The sequence below is a fragment of the Monodelphis domestica genome, chromosome 3 (assembly GCF_027887165.1).
Source record: "Monodelphis domestica isolate mMonDom1 chromosome 3, mMonDom1.pri, whole genome shotgun sequence".
Lineage (NCBI taxonomy): Eukaryota > Metazoa > Chordata > Mammalia > Didelphimorphia > Didelphidae > Monodelphis > Monodelphis domestica.
In genome coordinates, this window is record NC_077229.1 from 11,935,340 (window position 1) to 11,956,704 (window position 21,365).

A 21,365-nucleotide genomic window follows, 5' to 3' on the forward strand; every position below is an offset into this window, starting at 1 on the left:
GTTGAGTGGACTTAGTTTTAATAATCCTATGGTCCTACCTAACAGTTTCCCTTATTCCCCTTAGAAACTAAACTTTGTTTTCCATGAACCAAGGGTTTTGTGCTTAACTGGCCCTGGGAAGTTCCTAGATAGGCTGTATCATCAAACATCCCTATAGGACAGTTCCTTATTACATAAGTAAACAAAAAAGAATGCTTTAAAACTATATTTCCTCCTATCCAGGGTGCTCAAAGGGTGCTGGATGGCTGATTGTTCAGTCTAAGAGGAGAGTCAGTCTGGGAGTTCCTTGTAGGCACGTTCCCATGGGACAAAGATGAATTTGAGGTTTCAAAAAACAAGATTGTGTCAACCTTGAGAAACATAGAACCACTAAAGTAGTTCGAAAGAACAAGTCTTTAATCAGGACAAGGAAGACAATGCTATGATTGAACACTACACAGAACTAAATTCTGGGACTCTGGGATCAATGTCTCTGGGAAGAATCACCTGTTTGGAGAATTTCCAATGAACTGAAGAAGGTGAAGTCTCATGTTTATCTTTTAGGGAATAGAGGACAGTAAGGTTCAACTGACAGACTTTACAAGGGAAACAAGGGAAGGAGGAGTCCAGCCAGGGACTGGCCTACCTGCAGAAGGTGATGCTTTACAATGATTGATACAAGGGAAGGATGATTCCAGCCAAGGGCTGGCCTACATGGGAGAAGCATCTGATACAATGGAAGAAACTTCTAAGACAAACTACTGAGGCACAGATTGTCATTTTTCTCTTTTGGTTATAATAGAGAGTTCATTCAAACCTCTTTTGGTAAAAATTCTAGGATTGAGAGACTTTTATCCTGGTCTAATAGTGTAAAAGACAAATTCTCACCATTACATTCACTTATTACTTAATCAACAAATTTTCATCAAGCAAATTAACAATGATTATAATCATAGAATGTGGCCTAATAATTCTTGATTTACATAAAAAACTTTACCCACAAGATTAACAGCAGATGGAGGCATTGGGTGGGCAGAGCTAAGATGGCAGTGTACCACCAGGAGCATTCTGAACCTCCTTCCAACCAATCATAACAAAGCCTCTCAAAAGGACAGAAATCAAAACCAGAGGAGCAAAGGCAATCTCCTATGGGATGTAGCCTTAAAGGAAGGCAGGGTCTGGGGATTCTAATACTATAAGAGGGAAAAACTGCACTTATCAGAATACAAGCTGATCACATCTCCCCCATATCACCTGCCATGCCAGAGTCAGAGAGAGGACCAAGGAAATCTCTGAATTCTCAGGGGCTGGCTGAAGGGACCACAGACTTACCCGAGGGCAATGCAAAGCCTTAGCAGACTTGAGACTCAAAGCTGAAGAGTGTGAAGCCTGGGAAGAAATAAGGCTGGACACAGCCAAGGCAGCAGGGGCAGGAAAGGTAGCTTCAGGGCAAAATGCATTAAGGTTCTCTATACAAAGAAAATAACATTACATGCCGTCACTTGAGTTCCTGGCTAGGAAGTGAAGATACTACAAAGGCAAAGCCCTGCAAAAGAGAATCGTAAAAAGTAATCAACATTCAGGAACGGCAATCCACTCTTGGCCAAAAGAATATGTCCAGCAAGATGGCCCATCTTTGCAAAAGCCTTTGTACATTGTTGACATTCATATTGTTTGGAGTGGAATTTTAGGGTCTGCATCCCGGTTCAAATCAGTAGATAGGAGACTGGATAAGAAGCTTGCAGCAAAATATGCAGCCTTTACTAGGGAAAGGATAAGGACAGGGGCACTGCTCTGAGGGGCTGACTCAACAGTAATGTCCATGGATACACAAATGAACTCAAAACACATCAGAAATTAACACAATACACCCCTTCTAGTCACCCACTACTTGTATATAATACAATGTCTGTGTATGTTACATTTTCTTTATCTTGTCCTTACCTCCATCATGGTTGAACTCATGGGAGCATTTCTTAAGTTTGCAATTTTTAAGTTGAGCCAGAATTTAGATATGGCCAAGACCTTTCAAACGGAAACATTTAGGACAGAGTTAAGATTGTAGTTGCATGTTTTGAGACTTTTCCAATAGAAACAGAAATCAAGCCTCTGAATCCATAAATTAAAAAAAATTGAAAACAGGAGGTTTTGGCCACATTAGAAAAGAGTGAATAAAAGGCGAATATTTATGTATCTAAAAAGTTGCTGTGTGTGTGCGTGGAATTTCGCTACTCTTCAAAAGGAAAGATTAGTATCTTCCTGAAGGATACTCAACTTTCACTAATTTTTACAGCAAGTTTCCAATCTAACATTACTAAAAATGAATGTATAACATAGAATATTGCATAGTTTTATCTGATACAATAAGGTTTTTTCTCTCCAGTATGGATTAGCTGTTGGATTGCAATAGAGGTCCTGTGTGTGAAACCCTTTCCACAGTGTTTAGATTCAAAAGGTTTCTCTCCAGTATGGATTCTCTGATGTGTGGCAAGATTGCCCCTTTGTCTGAAAGTCTTTCCACACTGTTTGCATTCATAAGGTTTCTCTCCAGTGTGGATTCTCTGATGTGCAGCAAGAGAGCTGCTATGTACAAAAGCTTTTCCACACTGTTTACATTCATGAGGTTTCTCTCCAGTGTGGATTAACTTATGTGTAGCAAGATGACTTCCTTGTGTGAAAGCCTTTCCACACTGTTTACATTCATAAGGTTTCTCTCCAGAGTGGATTCTCTGATGTTTAGCCAGAGATCTTCTCTCTATGAAAGTCTTTCCACATTCTTTACATTCAAAAGGTTTCTCTCCAGTGTGGATTCTCTGATGTGCAGCAAGAGAGCTGCTTTGTGTAAAAGCCTTTCCACACTGTTTGCATTCATAAGGTTTCTCTCCAGTGTGGACTCTCTGATGTTTAGCCAGAGATCTTCTCTCTTTGAAAGTCTTTCCGCACTCTTTACATTCATAAGGTTTTTCTCCAGTGTGGATTCTCTGATGGTCAGCAAGATAGCGACTCTGCGTGAAAGCTTTTCCACAGTGCTTACATTCATAAGGTTTCTCTCCAGTGTGGATTAACTGATGTGTAGCAAGATGACTTCCTTGTGTGAAAGCCTTTCCACACTGTTTACATTCATAAGGTTTCTCTCCAGAGTGCATTCTCTGATGTTTAGCCAGAGATCTTCTCTCTATGAAAGTCTTTCCACATTCTTTACATTCAAAAGGTTTCTCTCCAGTGTGGATTCTCTGATGGGCAGCAAGAGAGCTGCTTTGTGTAAAAGCCTTTCCACACTGTTTGCATTCATAAGGTTTCTCTCCAGTGTGGATTCTCTGATGTTTAGCCAGAGATCTTCTCCCTTTGAAAGTCTTTCCACACTCTTTACATTCATAAGGTTTCTCTCCAGTGTGGATTCTCTGATGGGCAGCAAGATAGCGACTCTGCGTGAAAGCCTTTCCACACTGTTTACATTCATAAGGTTTCTCTCCAGAGTGGATTCTCTGATGTTTAGCCAGAGATCTTCTCTCTATGAAAGTCTTTCCACATTCTTTACATTCATAAGGTTTCTCTCCAGTGTGGATTCTCTGATGTTTAGCCAGAGATCTTCTCCCTTTGAAAGTCTTTCCGCACTCTTTACATTCATAAAGTTTTTCTCCAGTGTGGATTCTCTGATGGGCAGCAAGATAGCAACTCTGCGTGAAAGCCTTTCCACACTGTTTACATTCATAAAGTTTCTCTCCAGTGTGGATTCTCTGATGTGCAGCAAGATGACTTCTTTGTGTGAAAGCCTTTCCGCACTGTTTACATTCATGAGGTTTCTCTGCAGTGTGGATTAGCTGATGTGTAGAAAGATGACTGCTTTGTGTGAAAGCCTTTCCACACTGTTTACATTCATAAGGTTTCTCTCCAGAGTGGATTCTCTGATGTTTAGCCAGAGATCTTCTCTCTATGAAAGTCCTTCCGCACTCTTTACATTCATAAGGTTTTTCTCCAGTATGGATTCTCTGATGGGCAGCAAGATAGCGACTCTGCGAAAAAACCTTTCCACAGTGATTACATTCATAAGATTTCTCTCCACTGTGGATTAGCTGATGTCTAGTGAGATATCCCCTTTCAGTGAAAGCCTTTCCACAGTGTTTACATTCATAAGGTTTTTCTCCACTATGGATTAACTGATGTCTAGTGAGAGATCCCCTTTCTGTGAAAGCCTTTCCACAGTGTTTACATTCAAAAGGTTTCTCTCCAGAGTGGATTCTATGATGTATTGCAAGAGAGCCCTTTTGTTTGAAAGCCTTTCCACATTGTTTACATTCATAAGTTTTTTCTCCCGAATGGATTATTTGATCTGGGGCAAGATCAGAGTTTTGCCTGAAAGGTTTCTCTACTTCATTCTGCACAGAAACCATCTCTACCCATTTACTTTTTGTATGTCTAATGAAGTCTAAATTATAGCTAAAGGCCATACCTCCTAGGTTACCTTGATACATGGGCTTTTCAGAAGGCTTCTCATTCAACTGAAAAAGTCCTACTTCTTCAGGAAAGAATTTGCTGTATTGACTATTCTGACAATAGTCATTACCTGAGGTCACTTTCATATACTGATTGAAAACTGAACATTGACTGAATTTCTCTGAACAATCATCAAATTCACATTCACTCTGTATATTTTTGTTTATCTTCATATCAGAGTCAGAGATTTCTCTCAAAACGAAGCCATGGGCATCATTCATCCATCTTTTGGGGTCAGATTCTTGCACAAAAATCCTCAGTTTTGTAGACATGTCCTTCACTTCAAAATTAGTCTCTGCCTCTGAAAAAAACAAATTATGATATAAACACAGAAGGAAGGACACATACACAGAACAATATAAGTTTCTTTCTCTGATGGTAGAAAGTAAACTGATTTTTATTCTGTTTCCCTATCCAAAAAGGAGTTTTTAAACTTAAACAAGTAGAACCAGTCTTTAGATACACCATTTGGTCATATCTGCAAAATGGATGATTTTTAAAAAGCCTATGACACATAATAACAATGAAATCTCACAATGGATCTATGCACAGGCAGGACAAAGATTCTCATCAAACTTTACACCTCATGTCATGAGTAAAGAATGGAGGAATAACCTGAACAACTTCCTTGCAGCTAGACTACAACCCAAACCCTGTGACCGAGTATGATTTGTTCCCCATATTGGACAGTTTTTCTCCCCTGCACTTTCTATCTTTCCTAAAAAATCATTAACCCCTTATTGCTATAATTTTGCGAATCTCAGGTAACCTTCCATATATTCCGTTCTCATCATTTTGGATACACTGTTATATGGTCATTTTTGGTAAATTTTGAATGCTAAGCAGAAAAATAATTTCACTCTTTAACTCTAATGAAACAATTTTCAAAATGAAATATAAATGGAATATTGATTTCCTTCTTCTCTCTACATACTCTGAAAGGAAAATGTAATTGTTCCAAAATGCAAATACATTATGTCATTCAATTTAGAATTATGCCCAACTGGCTTTAAAAGAATGCATGCCCTTTGATCCAGCAATACCACTACTGGGTTTGTATCCCAAAGAGTTAATTTAAAAAAAAGGGCTGTACAAAAATACTCATATCCCAACTCTTTTTGGTGGCAAGAAATTGGAAAATGGGTGGCTTCCCTTGAATCAGCAATGACCGAACACATTGTGGTATATGATGGTGATGGAATACTATTGTGCCATTTGTAATGATGAACTTGAGAATTTCTATATGAACAAGAAGAACCTCCATGAACTGAAGAGGGAAATGAGCAGAACCATTGAATGTGAAACTTTGTGGAATAATACAATGTAATGCACTTTTTTACTAGTAGCAATGCATTGATACAAGACAATCTTGAGGGACTTATGAGAAAGCATGCTATCCACACTGAGGGAAAGAACTGTGGGATTAGAAACACAGAAAAAAACCCATGACTTTTCCCTTATATACAAATAGATACTGTGAGTGTGAAACACCCTGCCTCTTTTATGATTATAATAGTATCATTCTTTATGATTACTTTAATAACATTAGTCTTAAGTTAGTAGTCAAATAATATAGTTTACTTTATAAGAATTAGAAACATTAACTAAAAACAAAATAAAGTTTAGCATGGAATCAAATCTTGTTTAAAGGCTTCTTGACCTGAAGCTATAACTCAAGTTTCCACTTAGCCCACCACATGCCTCTTTTTGTATGACAAAATAGTGAGATGCAAGTGGGAAATTCCTCTCTTTTGTATAACAAGATACTCAGAGGCACCCAGCTGCTGACTCAGAGTATTTCATAATAATTGTCAGAAGAAAAACAATTAGCTCCCGACCCCTTCTTGCAGAGGCCTTGGAAAGGTCAGATATAATAATAGACAAAAGTTACCACCCATAGTGATTTTTTTTACAGTTTCTACCTTAATCAGCACTTGTATCATTAATTAAGAAATTCCTATGTGAAAGATTTTGCATCCATTCGATTTTAATTTTGATTGTATGTTCTGTCACTGAGTCATCAGATGTTTTGTCATAAAAAAAGCTGTCTCCTATACCTTGGGATCGCTGGTTCTGATCCTGATCAGAAAATAGTTTTACTATGAGATTGGCCTCCTCTCAATAAACCTATTGTTTCGCTGGGAGTTTTATACTGGTACCACAGTACATGATGGGGGGTTTTGGTTTTAAAAGGTTGCTCTACTAAACCATGAAAAATATAAAAATTGGTATCAAATGATAACATTTATATATAATCCAGTGGCACTGCTTGTTGGCTCTGAGAGGGAGGGGAGGGAAGAGGGGTTGGAAAGAAAATGAATCATGTAAACATGGAAAAATGTTTTAAAACTAAGAAAGGGAAAAATGATCTCATGCCATTTAGTGCACACATACAAATTATTCATCTTATTTTATGATTACAATATATAATGTCTCATGACCTCTCTACACTTGAGTCCCTCATCCATGTCTCAGAAAATGAGCTGCATGATTCAGCACGGGTCTGCCAGTGCCCACGTCTAGCACTCTCTACTACAACAGATAAGTCTTTTGGGATAACAGGCCTTATATACCTGCTTTCACCTCACTCACCTGGACAGGAGCTCCTGGGGCTTTTTGGCTCTAGCTGCCATGGTACTTTCCCTTGTTGAAAACAGGAGGTACAATATTCTCTAGGAACTGGAAGACCTGGGCATAACAAAGAAGGAATCAGGAGAGGGGAAAAAATAGTTCATCTTAAAGGAAAGGGGGCATAAAAGTAAGGTCTATAGAATGGCTTCTGTTTTATTCATGTCATGGAAAACATTTGCAATCAGCAAATTCTATCTTTACCTCCTGTAATAGAAGAATAGGTATATTCTACAACCTCCATTACACAGAAATTAATGGTAGTTGGTAGTGAAAGGATAAGAAATGAGAACTTGGAGTCAGAAAACCAAATTTAATCCAGGCTCAGAGAGAGATGGTAAGTGAGTGCCCTTTAGCATGTCTCTTAAACTCTGTTTGTCTCAGTTGCCTCAATTGTGAAGTAAGGGCAATAAGGGCAATAAGAGCATCAAACTTATAGGGGTGTTGTTAAATTAATGATAATTATGAACTCCAATTGACCAGTAGAGGATATAGAAGAAATATTTTGAAATACTGATTCCCTTTTTTTCCATTCCCATCATCCTGAATGGGATTTGAAGGGAGAATGAAGGTGGAATTAGGATAAACTTGTATAGGTAGAATTAACTGTGAGCTCGTTTTATATTTCATTTTTTATTTCCATGTTGTTATGGAAATGAAAGTCCTCTTACCATTAATCTCTAAATGTTTACTTGCATACGTCAAATGGATTTCTTATGAACAAAACATCATAGGATTCTGATTTTTAATACACTGTGCTATCTGCTTCCCTTTTTTATGTGAGTTCATCTCATTTATAATCCAAGTTATGATTGCCATCTCAGTATTCCCCTTCATCTTGTTTTCTTCTTTTTATCTTGCACTTTCTCCTTTCACTTTCTATTCACACATTTCCCTTTTAATCACTCCCTCTATTCCACCTCCCTTATATTATTGTCATTTCTCAACCACCTTCCTTATTCTGCTCATGTTCCTCTATAGAATAAGTTAAGATTCTATACCATACTTAGTCTGGGTGTTATTCCCAATGAGGATAAGTAATTTTGATTGCCTGTCATCACCCTCATCATTCCCTCAACTGTGATGTTTTTTTTACCATGTGTGAATTTAAAATTTTCTCCAATTTGCTTAGTCTAGCATCAAGGAATATATACACCCACACTTAAGGATTAAGTGTCAAGGAGGAAGGCCTATGACTGGCATATGCTAACAAGTGACAAATCAGAAACAATTAACTGACCCCTGGGCCAAGGTTAAGCTACGATTGGCACATGGGAGACACAGGAAGTGAGGTAAAGAACTGCCTTTATATTTCACGTTACTTCCTGTGGGGAGGGAGCTTTGTGGAGTTAACCCTGGAACTGGAGCCTGGAAGAGCTCTTCAGATGGCTTCCTTGAGATGGTCACGTGGTGAGTGATAAGACTGATTCCCTTTCACTTGGCTTTCTGGGGAGGCCCCCTTGGCCAAGGTCTCTGAACTCCTCTCTGGGGCAGTTTAAATTCTTTTCCCCTCTCTCTCTCTCTCTCTCTCTCTCTCTAAATTTCTTCCTTGTATTGTAAATAAACCACCATAACATTTCATTCTGAATTGAGTGTTTCATTGGGATTTAGAAATTAAATCCCTGGTGACCAACTAAATTTATATTCAGTCTCAACCCTAAATTTACCCTTAACAGTCTGGCTAATCCATGAAGGCTGTGACAAGTGCCCTCAAAATTAAAATTCCCTGAAATTTTCCTGAAAACATGCCTCTTTATTTGATATAATTTACCCCATGTTACTTCTCTCTTCTATTTTCTTTTAGTGCTATCCTCTTTTCCACTCCTTAAATTTTTTCACATATCTTCCTTAAGACATTAATACCACAGTTTCTGTATAATTCTCCTAACTACTCTGAAAATGATAACAATTTTAAGAGTGACAAATATCTCATCTTTCCACAAGGCACATGAAAAATTTTACCTTCTTGAGTTTTGTAAATTTTCTCTTTCTTAATTACCTTTTATTCCTTCTTTTGAATTTTGGATTGGGACATTAACTTTCCTGCTTTGGTCTGTTCTTTTCCTCAGTAATGCTTGGATCTCCTCTTTATTTATTAAATATTGATATTTCTCCGAGAAGTATATAATCCATCATCATGGATGGGTAATTCATGATTATGAACCCAGTCTCCATGCCTTTTAAAATATCATATTTCAAGCATTGTGATCCTTTAACATAGAACTCCCCAGAACATGTATAATTAACACTGGGGCTCCATGATGTAAGAATTGTTTCTTACTGGCTGAGTGCTATACTATCTCATTACCATGAAACTTCTTAAATTGGGCTATATTCTTGGCACTTGTGATTTGGGGAATTACTGCAGGAGGGGAACTGTGGATTCTTTCCATTTCAATTTAAACCCATGATTGGAGAAGTTTTCTTTGATAATATTATAGAATAAGACATCTAGACCATTTTGTGGGGAGGGGTAGTCTAATGAATCTTAGATTGTCTTCATGGATCTATTTTACAGGTCAGGTGTTTTTTTTTCAGCCACATATTTCATATTTTCTTCACTTTTTAAAGAATTTTGATTTTGTTTTATTATTTCTTAATGTCTCATCAAGTCATTCATTTCTATATGCACAATTCTAATTTTAAAAGAAGGATTTTCTTCCATAAACTTTTCATCCTCTTTTTCTATTTGATACATTTTAGTTTTCCAGGAATGCTTATCTACATTGCATTTTTTTAGCTGTTTTTTCTAGTTAGTCAGTACTACGTAAAACAACAACAACAATTCTTTTCTTCATTAGATTTTATTTGCTTCTTTTGCTACTTAACCAATTTTTCTTTTTCTGCTCTTATTTTCTTTTTACAACACTTTCATTTATTTTGCCCATTTTTCTTCCACTTCACTCATTTCATTTCTGAATTCCTTTTTGAACTCTGCAAGCACCTGAGACCAATTACAATTATTAATTGATGTTTTGCATGTGGAGACTTTTATATGTCAATCTCCAGCTCAGCAAGTGCTTTGATCTTCTTTGCCTCTCAGATTTTTCTATAGTTAGATTTTTCTTGTGCTATTAAATCCTGTACATATGGCTTGGAATAGACATTCCCATAATGACAAATTCATAGGTAACAGTGAAAATGATCCTTACCCACAGAGAATAGATTCTGCACATTCTCCAGCATGACCTCCAGGTACAATTCCTTCTGAGAATGGTCCAATAGGCACCACTCTTCCTGGGTGAAATGCACAGCGATGTCCTTGAATGTTAATGAGCCCTAAGACAACAAAAGTCACAAGATTTAGGGCTTAAGCTTCAGAATTCGTCTACTAAAACCCTCATCCACTGATTGGAGGAAACTAAAGAATACAAAGCTTTTATGCAAATTCCTAACCTTGAACTGTGTCAGAGCAAGCACTAGAGACCAGAACCCAAAAGAATAATCACAAAATCATTTTATGCCTAAAGTGAGAATCATGTGGTGAAGAGTAAAACCTGGGGATGTGTCTCACTTTGAAATGATTTTCCCCATGCAGATGGGAAGTGCTCTCTGAGTGAGATGGGAGATTCTGTGGATGAGAAATAGAGAGGGCGATCTGGGTATACATTGATGAAATAGCAAGTATATATATATATATATATATATATATAATATACATACACACACACATATATATACATATATACACATATATGTATACATATATATAAAACTTATATAACTGGAGAAAAAATAATATTAACTGTATGTACCTTTAGTATAAGAAATGAGAATAAAGAGGGAAAAATAAAAAATTTTAATCAAAAGAAAAGAAAAGAAAAGAAAAGCAATAATAAAAATAAGGGAGAATGAAAAAAATCATGATTTCAATGTGTTCTCAAAAAACAGCATCCACTTGTCAATGCATTATTATCTCCAATGTATATGATAGGGTACAGTCAGTCAATCAGTCTCAACAGAAGATGCTCTCTTTACATGTGAGTAATGAATCTAAGAGTTCATTTCTCCCATCTTTATAGATGTTAGAGTAGCCAACAATATATGGAGTTGCCCTTCCCAGGAAGGCTCAGTTGCTGCAGTACGCTGGACATTCTTAATATACACCTTGTCTCCTGGGTTCAGGTCATGAAGTGAAAAGTCTAGTGGTCCAGCTTGTATTGCAGCTCCAGATTCATGGAGTTCCCGCAATTTGTGCTATATTTCCTATATATAGGAAACAATAGTAGTATCTCCCCCTAACAGTGATGTATATGACTTAAGAAGTTAATTACTTTTATAAACGATAACTACGACAACTTTTTAAAATTCTTATATTTAGTCAAACCAATTCTAAATCTTACACTGGCAAGAGAGTCCCTGTGCATGAAAGCCTATCCACATTATTTGCATTCATCAGGTCTCTCTCCAGTGAGTATTCTCTGATGTTCAGCAAGAAGGTCCCTCTGTCTAAAAGCCTTTCCATGGGGCAACTCAGTGGCTCAGTGTATTGAGAGCCAGACCTAGAGATAGGAGGTCCTAGGTTCAAATCTGGCCTCAGACACTTCCTAGCTGTGTGACCCTGGGAAAGTCATATAACCCCCATTGCTTAGCCCTTACCATTCTTCTGTCTTGGAGTCAATGGCTCCAAGATGGAAGGTAAATGCTTAAAAGTAAATAAATACATAAAAGCTTTTCCACATTGTTAACATTCTGTAAGGATTGTAAATGAACTAGATTTTGGTGTTGTTATAATGATGGTTAAGGATGTCCTAAAGGGAGACTGTTGTGAAGGAAACAGAGTGCTATGAAACAGGAACCTTGATGGGTTGACTCCTATTCTCCCTCACTCCAGCTAGGTGGTGGTATCAGGGGTACTACAATGAAAATAGGGGATCCCCCGTTACATGAGGTTGATAGGAAGTTGAAGGGAGATCTTATGTATCAAATGAAGTAATGGCTATGCCCAAATTCCCTGTCAGGGAAAGATCAGGGAGACACACTTCCCCAAGTGCTTGAACTCAGCAGGGAAGGGTCTGGATTAACACTTTGCTGAGTCTGATCTATAGCTTCAGCATATCACCTTCCATTAGTTTAGGAGATAAACCAAGAGAAATATCTGACTGTGATTAAGAAAGGTTTAATAAGCAATGGCTATAAGGCTTGTAGGGGGTTGGAAAGAGGGAGTCAGAGTCCCTGGTATGTATTTGTCCTACAAGGTCCCTCACACAGACAGCAGTCCAGCTAAATCTGAGTTTCTCCTTCCCAAACCCAGCTAATTCCCTCACTCCTAATTTTAATACTATCAGGCTAAGGAATAGTCAAAACAGGTGCAAAAGGCAAAGGGAGAGGGCCAGGCTCCAGAGCAGGGAGTCCATGTCACTCCTTGGTCAGAAGAGTCTTGAAACTCTGCTGAGATGTTTCCTTGAAGGAACTACTTAGTAGCAGTGGTCTGAGGACAATACTCAGCTGAAACCTCTATTTGGCTCTTGACAAGAGCCCAGCAGGGGAATGCTTCCTGCCTCTTTGGGATCTCCATTCAAAAGCCCACAATTCCCCACGGAGTTTTGCCAAGTCTGCTCTTCTCTCCCAGAATCCTCTGCTCCTTAATGGTCTTTGCTGTTAGTAAGGTCAGGCCCACCTTTATATAACTCAACTAATCACCAACCCACACTACCAGCAACTGAACCCCAAGGCCCAACTCATGCCCAGCAGCCAACTTTCCCTGAACTGCCAGCCTTAACTGCCCAACCCACTGTCAGCCACTGACTCTCCAGTCATCAACTGACAGTCTGCAACTCACCCCCACTCAGCAGAATGCTCTGACTGAGACATCTTTCTGCCCCCTTGCCTCTTGAAGACAGAGGGAGAGATGAAAAAAACTCCTATAACGCTATTCTGTCAACAGACATTTCCTGAAGTCTATTTCAGATACTGACTTAGGACCGAACATGGGCTGCATTTCTCTGCAGCTTCATCAAATTCACAGCTACTCTTTAGCTTTTTATTTACCTGCATATCAGAGTCACAGATTTCTCTCAAAATGCATTCATGGGGAACCTCATTCATGCACCTTTGGACGCCAGATCCTTCCACAAGAAGCCTCAGCTTCGTAGACATCTCTGTTACTTCAAAATTATATCTCTGCCTCTGAAGAAAACAAATTATGATATAAACACAGAGAGAAGGACACACATAGAGCAATATAAGTTCTTTCCTTTGATGGCAGAAAGTAAAATGATTCTTATTCTATTTTCTCAGGCAAAAAAAAACAGTTTTTAAACTTAAACAAGCAGAGCCAGTCTTTGGAAACACCATTTGGTCTTATCTACGAGATGGATTTTAGAAATATTTTCACACATAACAACAATGAAACCTCACAACAGACCTGTGACACAGCCAAGTCCAAGATACTCATCACACTTTACAACTCATGTTCTGAGTTTGACTACAACTCAAACCCTGTGCCTGAGCATGCTCTGTCCTCCAGATTGGACACTCTTTCTCCACTGTTCTTTATATCTTTCCTAAAAGTCACTCATCTATTGTTGCTATAATTTTGTGGATCTCAGGTATCCTTCCAGATATTTTGAATGCACTATCACATGGTCATTCTTGGTAAATTTTGTATGCTAAGCAGAAAAATGACTTTTCTCTTTTTAACTCTCATGCAGTAATTTTCAAAATGCAATATAAATTTCCTTCTTTTCTCTATACATGAAAGATATTATGACCTTCAATTTGGAATCATGGTCAACAGGTTTAAAAGAATGTATGGCCTTTGATCCAGCAACACCACTACTAGGTTTGTATCCCTAAAGAATGATAAAAAAGAGTTGTATAAAAATACGCATATCCCCACTTTTTGTGGTGTATGAAATTGGAAAATGAGGGGATATCCCTTGACTGAGAAATGACTGAACAAACTGTGGTATGTGAAGGTGATAGGATAATATTGTGCTATAAGGAATGATGAATTGGAAGACTTCTAGATGAACTAGAAGCTCCACGAACTGATGCAGAGCAAAATGAGCAGAACCAAGAGAACATTGAACACAGAAAGTGAAATTTTGTGGAATGATCCAATATAGTGAACTTTGCTACTAGTAGCAATGTAATGGCACGGGACAATCCTGAGAGACTCATGAGAAAGAACGCTATCTATATTGAGGGAAAGAAGTGTTGGAGTAGAAACACAGAAGAAGAGTATATGATTTATCACCTGTATATATGGGTACTAGGGGTGTAAAATGCCCTACCTCATTTAAGATTATAACAGTATTATCCTTTAGGATTATTTTAATAACATTAATCTTAAGTTAAAAGTCATAAATATATTCTGTAGTATAAGAATTATAAACATTAGCTGAAACAAAATAATTTAGGTTGGTGTCAAATCTTGTTTACAGGAATTTTGACCTTAATCCTGTCACCCAAGTTTACCCAAGAAATTTCACAGAGTGTATTAAATATACACATTACATTTTTCAATTAAAGAATAACAAGGAAATCATGAGGAGTTTCAAGAGCCATTTTATTATAAGTGTAATTTTAGGGTTGTGAGTTAATCTCAATGAATTTGGTCACCAGGGAATATCCCAAATAAAAATACCCAAGTCAGTTTGGAAATTTATGGTGTTTAATATAGAGGGAAGGAATTAAGGAGAAGAGAGAGGGAAACAGTATAGGATTTCTCCTGCCTGGCCTGTGCCAGGGTGTAGCAGTCCACCCCTAGCTATGGGCAAGGGAAACAGTTGGTATGTAAGAGGGCATGCTCAGTCTTAAGCATGCTCAGTATTGCACGAGGATGGGGAAGCCTCTGACCCTTGACCCCAGCTTCCTTCAGGTTAGGGAGGAACACAGGTTTCTTTGTGCTCATCTGGTTAAGAGAAACCACACCTATACCTTGTCATTAACCAATGAAAATCATCCCTATGTACTATGAATATCTGCATATCAAAGATTATATATAGCCCAGCAAGCTCCGCCTCTATCTCTCTCTCTTTCAGGCTAGCTGATGGCTGTCCTGGCAGGAGCTTGGCCTATGGCCAAGCTCCGTCTTCAAACCTTCTCTATCTCTCTTTCATCTCTCCAACCTGTGTGGTATTAAATGTGGATCTCAGGACTGGTAAAAGTCTTCGGAAGGGTCCTTTGATCAGAGCTTAGCTGTGGCTAAAGGAAAATTAATAAAGACTCATTCCTGCCACCTCATATATATCTCTAATTTGCCTCCGTCATCCCCCTCATGGTATCTAAAACTTCTATCCAGTCTCTATCTTCCTACCTTAAAGCTTCTCTCCCCTCTGAGGAAGCTTTAACGGGGGAGTTCAAAAATCTCTGCCAAGAGGTCTTTGAAGAAGATTAGAGGCTTCTACGAGAATAAAGTTTGGAAAGTAAAGGAGAAAAACTCAGCCAGAAACTCACCACTTTACTGGATAGTAGCTGTAGCCACCCCAAGATGCCAAAAGGCCCAGCATGCTGCCACCAGTCACCTCTCCACCACCAAAATTACCGGAGAAAGTGACATGAAATATATAGACGGTTTACTCGTGTGTCCCCTCCTCTAAATATTCACATCTAACAATCACATCAGAGGCTTTTCTCGAGGACTGCCCATTTTTTAGTTCTCATCTTTTCCTTTTACTGCCCTGCCCATTGTAAAGGATGCAGCTCTGAAGTCTACTCTGGGTCACCAACAGCAACAACATCCTGCTCAACTCAGCCTATTGGCTGCTGGTGTCTCATAGCAGGTGCTGACCATTGACAAGGAGCCTAATATTCTCCACACTGTCTGTGCCCTGAAAGACAACTTGCCGGGGTTCAATTAATTTACACGAAGCTAATAATTAGGGATACTTATCTGATATTTGTAATCCTACACTGTAAACTGATACCTCCAAACTGTGAGCCATGGCAGCTTCCTCATTCTCCCAGAACCTCGTGCTCTGAAATGGTGTCATTGTCCTGGCAGGCTTCTTTCCACCCTAACCAGCTCCTGTAATGGCTGCCTGAAGTCAGTGAAAGCACCCAAAAGCTCCAGTCATGGAGATTCCGGTAACTAAAGATGTCACACTCCAGGGTAGATGAATCAGACAGCCCCTGAGCCTGGCTGGCTGGAACCTGGGCCGGCTCATCCAGGCAAGGGCTACGGCTGGAAAACCCAGAGAACACAGCATATGTGGGGGCAGCCAGGGTGAAAAATTGATATCAAGCAGTGATGGCACCCATGGAGGCCTGGCAAAGACACAGTTCTTGGTTCTACTGTATTCCAGGGTGGGGGAGGATGGCCAGGGCTGGGGATGGGCTGCACTCACCTGGGATGGGGGCCTCAGGATCTTGGGAGCTATTCCCTCTGGCTCTGGGGTCTCTGCTTGGGGTAGACTCAAGTTCTTCTGGGAGTGGGAGCCCCAAGGTAGGGAGACTTCCTCTTTGGACACCTGTGGGGAATTAGGGGGAGGTGCTTAGTTAGAGGAGCTCCCTGGACCTTCTGATGGCCTCAGGGGAGACTCTCCCCAACAGAGGAGAACAGGGAGCCTCAGGCTTGGGAAGGGCCTTGGACTGGTCAAGAAGAAACTTCCTCACCTTTTCTGCCGCCATCTTTGGTTCCATTCCATTCATAAACTGCACTGCTGGATTGTGGGAGATGGGGGGGGCAGAGGGGAAGATGGGCATCAGGTGGGGGTGGGGGAGAGCCTGTTGGCATTTCTTCTGTGCCCAAGATCCGGCTCCTTCCATGGCATGTGGGCACAGGAACCCCCACCCTCGTTGCCCACTGACAGGCTCACGTTGCCTGCTTCTCCCATCAGGGCTGGGGATTCATTCTCTACTATGGGGGAGGGCAAAGCCCTCCATGGCTCCTGGTATAGACAGAGCCACCCCGGCCTGAGCCAGGCACTTCCGTGTTTGTCCCTTTTCTGTGGTCCTTTAAAGTAATGGTCAGTCAAGGACACACACATAGAGACTGCCACTCCCCCGACCACAAGCATTTACATGGGAAGCCGGGCTCCTGCCCCTCCTCTGCTTGCACATGCGCCTCCCCCTCTCCCCCAGCTCAGCAATCTGAAACTGCACCACCCGGGTCTTCCTGCGGCCCAGGAACTGGGAGCAGAAAGTCTCAGTAGCCAACACGGGGAGCCAGAGCTGCGCCGGCGCACTGACTCCCTCCAAGCCTCACCTAAAAAAAGGGTCCAAAAACCGCAAATGTGAGCCTTCCCAGAGCTGAGACTACCTATAAGAGGTTCCCAGAATGCCTTGGGGATGCCACAGGGGAAGGAGCCAAGACTGCAGTCACTTCAGAAACTAAGCATTCTGGGAAATGGAGAAAGCCTGGGGAAAGGGTAGGGTTTACATGAAATCCTGAGTCAGGAATTCTGGGAAATGGAGTCCAGCTTGGGTTCCTGGGTTTAGAGCTATGATGGGGGAGCAGTTATACAGGAATTCGGGGAGTCGTGTTGGACTGAGGCGGGGGCGGTGCAGCCTCCTCCTCCCCACCCCGATTTCCCCTCCAGCCCAGCCCAGATTCTTCTTTAGCCTTCAAAATGCCTCAGGCGAAAGCCTGGCACACGGAAAGCTGCTAATGGGCGTCTATTGATTGAATGAATGAATGACGGATCAATGGATCTGTGCTCTCCGCGGCCCGGGAGGTGGCGCTAGCATCCTCCAGTGGGACGCACATAGACACACTCACAGACTCTCCCCTCCCCCCAGCACACTTTTACAGCCCCGCACACCACCTCTGCCAGTCCCGGCTTGTTGCACATGCGCGCCTGCTTTCGGCCACACTCCCAGGCTCAGTCACCCGGAAAGGGTGCATCCGGGTCTTCCCCTTTCCCGGGAGTTACGGAGCAGAAAGTCTCAGCTGTGAGAGCACGGAGCCCCAGGGAGCCCCAGGGAGCCCCGGCCCCCCCACCCCACCGCCAGCACCACTGACTCCCTCCCCTTCTCCTCTCACCTAGCAAAGATCCTAGAAGCACAGCAGCAAGTCTTCCAGGAGCTGAGACTGGCCACGTGAGTTCCCAGCATGTCCGGACATGGCCACGATGGGGAAGAGTCAAGACTAGGGAGAAGACGGCTCTCTGGGAAATGGAGTCCTCCTTGGCGGGGGAGGGGGGGGGGGAAGCCCTAAGACCTGCACAGGTATTCTGGGAAATGCAGTCCTCCTGTCTAGGCCACTCCGTGTAGAGACTCGCCCAACGTGGCGGGCTGCAGGCTTCAACCCCCACCCCCAAGTACCCTTCTCGCCCAGCCGGGCTGCTTCTTTAGACTGGAAGCTGCCTCAGGCCACAGCCTAGCACACTGCAGGTGCCTCATAAGTGTCTATTCATTGACTGATCAGTGAATGGATCTCTGCTCTCCCAGGGCCAGTGGAAGTGGCTCTTGGATCCCTGGTTCTGATAGAGAAGGAAACTGAGGCAGAGAGCAGACAGTCCAAGCCCAGGCCCAGGTTCGCCTCCTCCAGGGATCTCTGTGAACATCCTGCTCCTTCTCCTTTGGGGGGAACCAGGGAGTTCCCCAAAAGAGAGGCCAACCGTCTCCCCAGGTGGAGGAATCAGGCGACTGGGGCTGCCCTCCTGGGCCTGGAACCCCCAAGATCTGGGCTGAACCTTGGCCTCCAACACTGCCCAGAGTGGGAAGCCTGGCCAAGGCCCTCCCCAGCCTTTGCCTCAGTTTCCCCCACTGTGGAATCCAGAGAATAAGAGTCTGAGCCTGGGGCTATGGGGAAGCTGATCCAGAGAGGATCTGGGGGAAACAGAGCTGCTTCCTCCTTGTCTCCTGGGCCTCTGGAGCAGCTGAGGAGGGTCTCCCTCAGCATCTCTCTCAGCCCACAAGGCCCACAGACCCTTCAGAGGCCTGGGGGAGGCCCAGGAACCCCCTCCTGCCCTTTGGGAGGCCACACAAGGTAGCGGCATCCACTGAGCCCAGACTCTGAGCCCTGATGAACAGAAAACAGTTTGGGGGTGTCTGTGTGTCTGTCTGCAGAGCTGTTGGGTCAGGCTGTTCAGGCCTGGCTGCCTCTTCTCCTCTCCCCCCTTTGGGTTTTCTGGGCAGAGGCTGGGAGGCTTTATTCTCTCCTCCTGCAGCCCAATGGACAGGGAAGGAAACAGGCAAGGAGGCTTAAGTGACTTCTTCAGGGTCCCACAGGGGAGATCTCAGGCCTCCCTGACTCCAGGCCCTGAGTTCTACCAGGCACTGAGGGGCTAAAGACCCTGGAAGGGCTTCTCTCCCTGCACAATTCTTCCTTTGCTTTCCTCAGAGCCCAGGGCTGCTGCTCTGAATTCCTCTCTGCTGTCTCTGGGGTTCAAGAGGGGAGAACATACAGGCCTGGACTGGGCATGACCTGCTCTCCCCTGGGATGGGGGTCTTGGGGGTCACCCAGGGCCTTCCCTGGACTCTAGACTCTTCTTCCAGGCTTTGGGACTGTTGAGGCTGAGCTGGGAGGCAGCCCAAAAGGGAGGCCCAGAGGAGGAGGCCTCTAGGGAGGTGGCTGGTCCTACCCTCAGGATAGGCGGCAAGAGGGATCCAGCACCCTTTGAGGGGTCCTCTGAGGCCTGCCAGCCCCCAGGAGCCCATGAGGAGCTCTTTCCTGCAGGCATCCCCTGGCCTGACCTTGTTCATGACCTCCCCCAGCAGGGGCTTCCTGGCCTCCCCTCCTCCTCCCTGTCCCTGTCCCTCCCCAGCACAAGCCCTGCCTTTTCCCAGCTCTCTCCTGCCATGTGCCCCTTCTTGTTTAAGCCTCCCCTTCTGTGTCAGTCAGGGCTGAGGCTGGGCTCCAGAAGGGCTCCCAGGTGTCCCAGGACACATTTGCACCCAGAACCTCTGCTCTCCAGGCCATGATCTATCCTTGGGGCCATCTGACAGCCCTGGACTCAGCTTCTTCTGTGACAAGGAAATCACTTTAAAAGACTGATATATATTAATTTAAGGTCGCCAAGGAATTCAGCTATGTAATTCCTAAATGAAAACTCAAGTCAGCAGTCAACCTTTTATGGAGTTTAATTACAAACAGGATGAAGAAAGGTATTAGAGAGAGAGAGAGAGAGAGAGAGAGAGAGAGGAGAAAAAAGGAATAGGACTTAAATACCCCCAGAAAGCAGGGGCAGTCCCTTTTGGCATAAATGTGTAAAATTACAATAAATGTTCAATTAGAAGTTCAGTCCAATCAATCATATCCAAAGTTCATTCTTGATCTTCTTGATGAAGTGTAGGTTTTCGGCATCTTTCTGCAACAGTTCATTCTCTGGATATAAAAGTTTCAAGCTTCTTTCTTGAAGATCTTTTCTCGAACAAAATCAAAATCTTGAATATTTATAAAAGTACAATCTTAAACAAAAAATCAAAATTCTTGGATTTTTATAAAAATACAATCTCAAACAAAAAAAAATTCAAAAATTTTAGATTTTAAATTAAAATACAATCCCCCCTGAAGTAAGTATTAAAAAAATATCAAGTTTAGCTCAGAATGCAATGTTGAGTTATGGGGGTGTATGTGTCAATTATCAAAAGAATAGAAAAATAAGAAAAAAATAAGAAAAATTCAAAATAGGCCTTGTATAGGTCCAGTTTAAAGTAATTTCTATCCCACAAGTATGTAGGACAGAATGCAGTAATATTTCACTTAGCCATTTGTAGCCAAGACTACAGGAAGTTGCCATAAGATAAGAAGAAAAGAATTAGAATTCTATTTTATTGGGTAAATGTCATTCCCTCGTCTGATTTTTTTTCCCCCTCAGGGATATAGGGAGCCAGCATGATAGTCAAGCTTTGTACTTGTTTGAGTACTTCATAAAGAGTGTAGATACAAGGAAGTCCTACAACTTAAACATAAGTTAAGCGTCGCAACCTCGAGTCTCACTTTAATATTTCTTGTGTGCTCTATTGGCACTATTCAGGTTTAGTCTGTGCTCCTTGTTTTTATCCCTTTTCCTGGAATCAGACAGAAACATTAATCACAGTCCTATAATATTTTATCAATAAATGGCAGGTTCCCATAGTTTAAAGCTTTTAGGCATATATTGATATTATAGCAAGAGTATATATATATATATATATATATATATATATATTAACTTGTATTACTGCAGAAAAAAAATAATATTAATATTATTATGTGTATTTTCAGTACAAAAAATGAGAAAAAAATCAAATATTTTGATCAAAAAAGAAAAGAAAGGAAATAAGAAAAATAAGGAAAAAAATCAGTAATTCAATGTATTCTTGAAAAAAAAAGCATCCATTTGTCTATGGATTATTATCTCCAATTCATATGATAAGATAGAGTCACAATT

General features: G+C 41.6%; 1 protein-coding gene across 4 annotated transcripts in view; it reads right to left on the minus strand.

Moving 5' to 3' along the window:
• Positions 1 to 378: 378 nt before the first annotated feature.
• LOC103099696 (zinc finger protein 420-like) overlaps positions 379 to 21,365 on the minus strand; it is a 44,686-nt gene continuing 23,699 nt past the window's right edge. The window contains exons 1-7 of one of the 4 annotated variants that reach the window (XR_008917146.1): positions 16,663 to 17,248; positions 16,395 to 16,517; positions 13,093 to 13,230; positions 10,254 to 10,380; positions 7,066 to 7,161; positions 1,924 to 4,774; positions 379 to 1,448 (exon numbers count right to left, since the gene is read on the minus strand). Coding sequence is in view for 3 of the 4 variants with exons in the window: in XM_007490733.3 (XP_007490795.2) it covers positions 2,331 to 4,774; positions 7,066 to 7,161; positions 10,254 to 10,380; positions 13,093 to 13,230; positions 16,395 to 16,517; positions 16,663 to 16,815 (3,081 nt within the window). In the remaining variant the exon portion in view is untranslated. The other 3 variants (XM_056820534.1, XM_007490733.3, XM_007490772.3) reach the window with 3 other exon arrangements.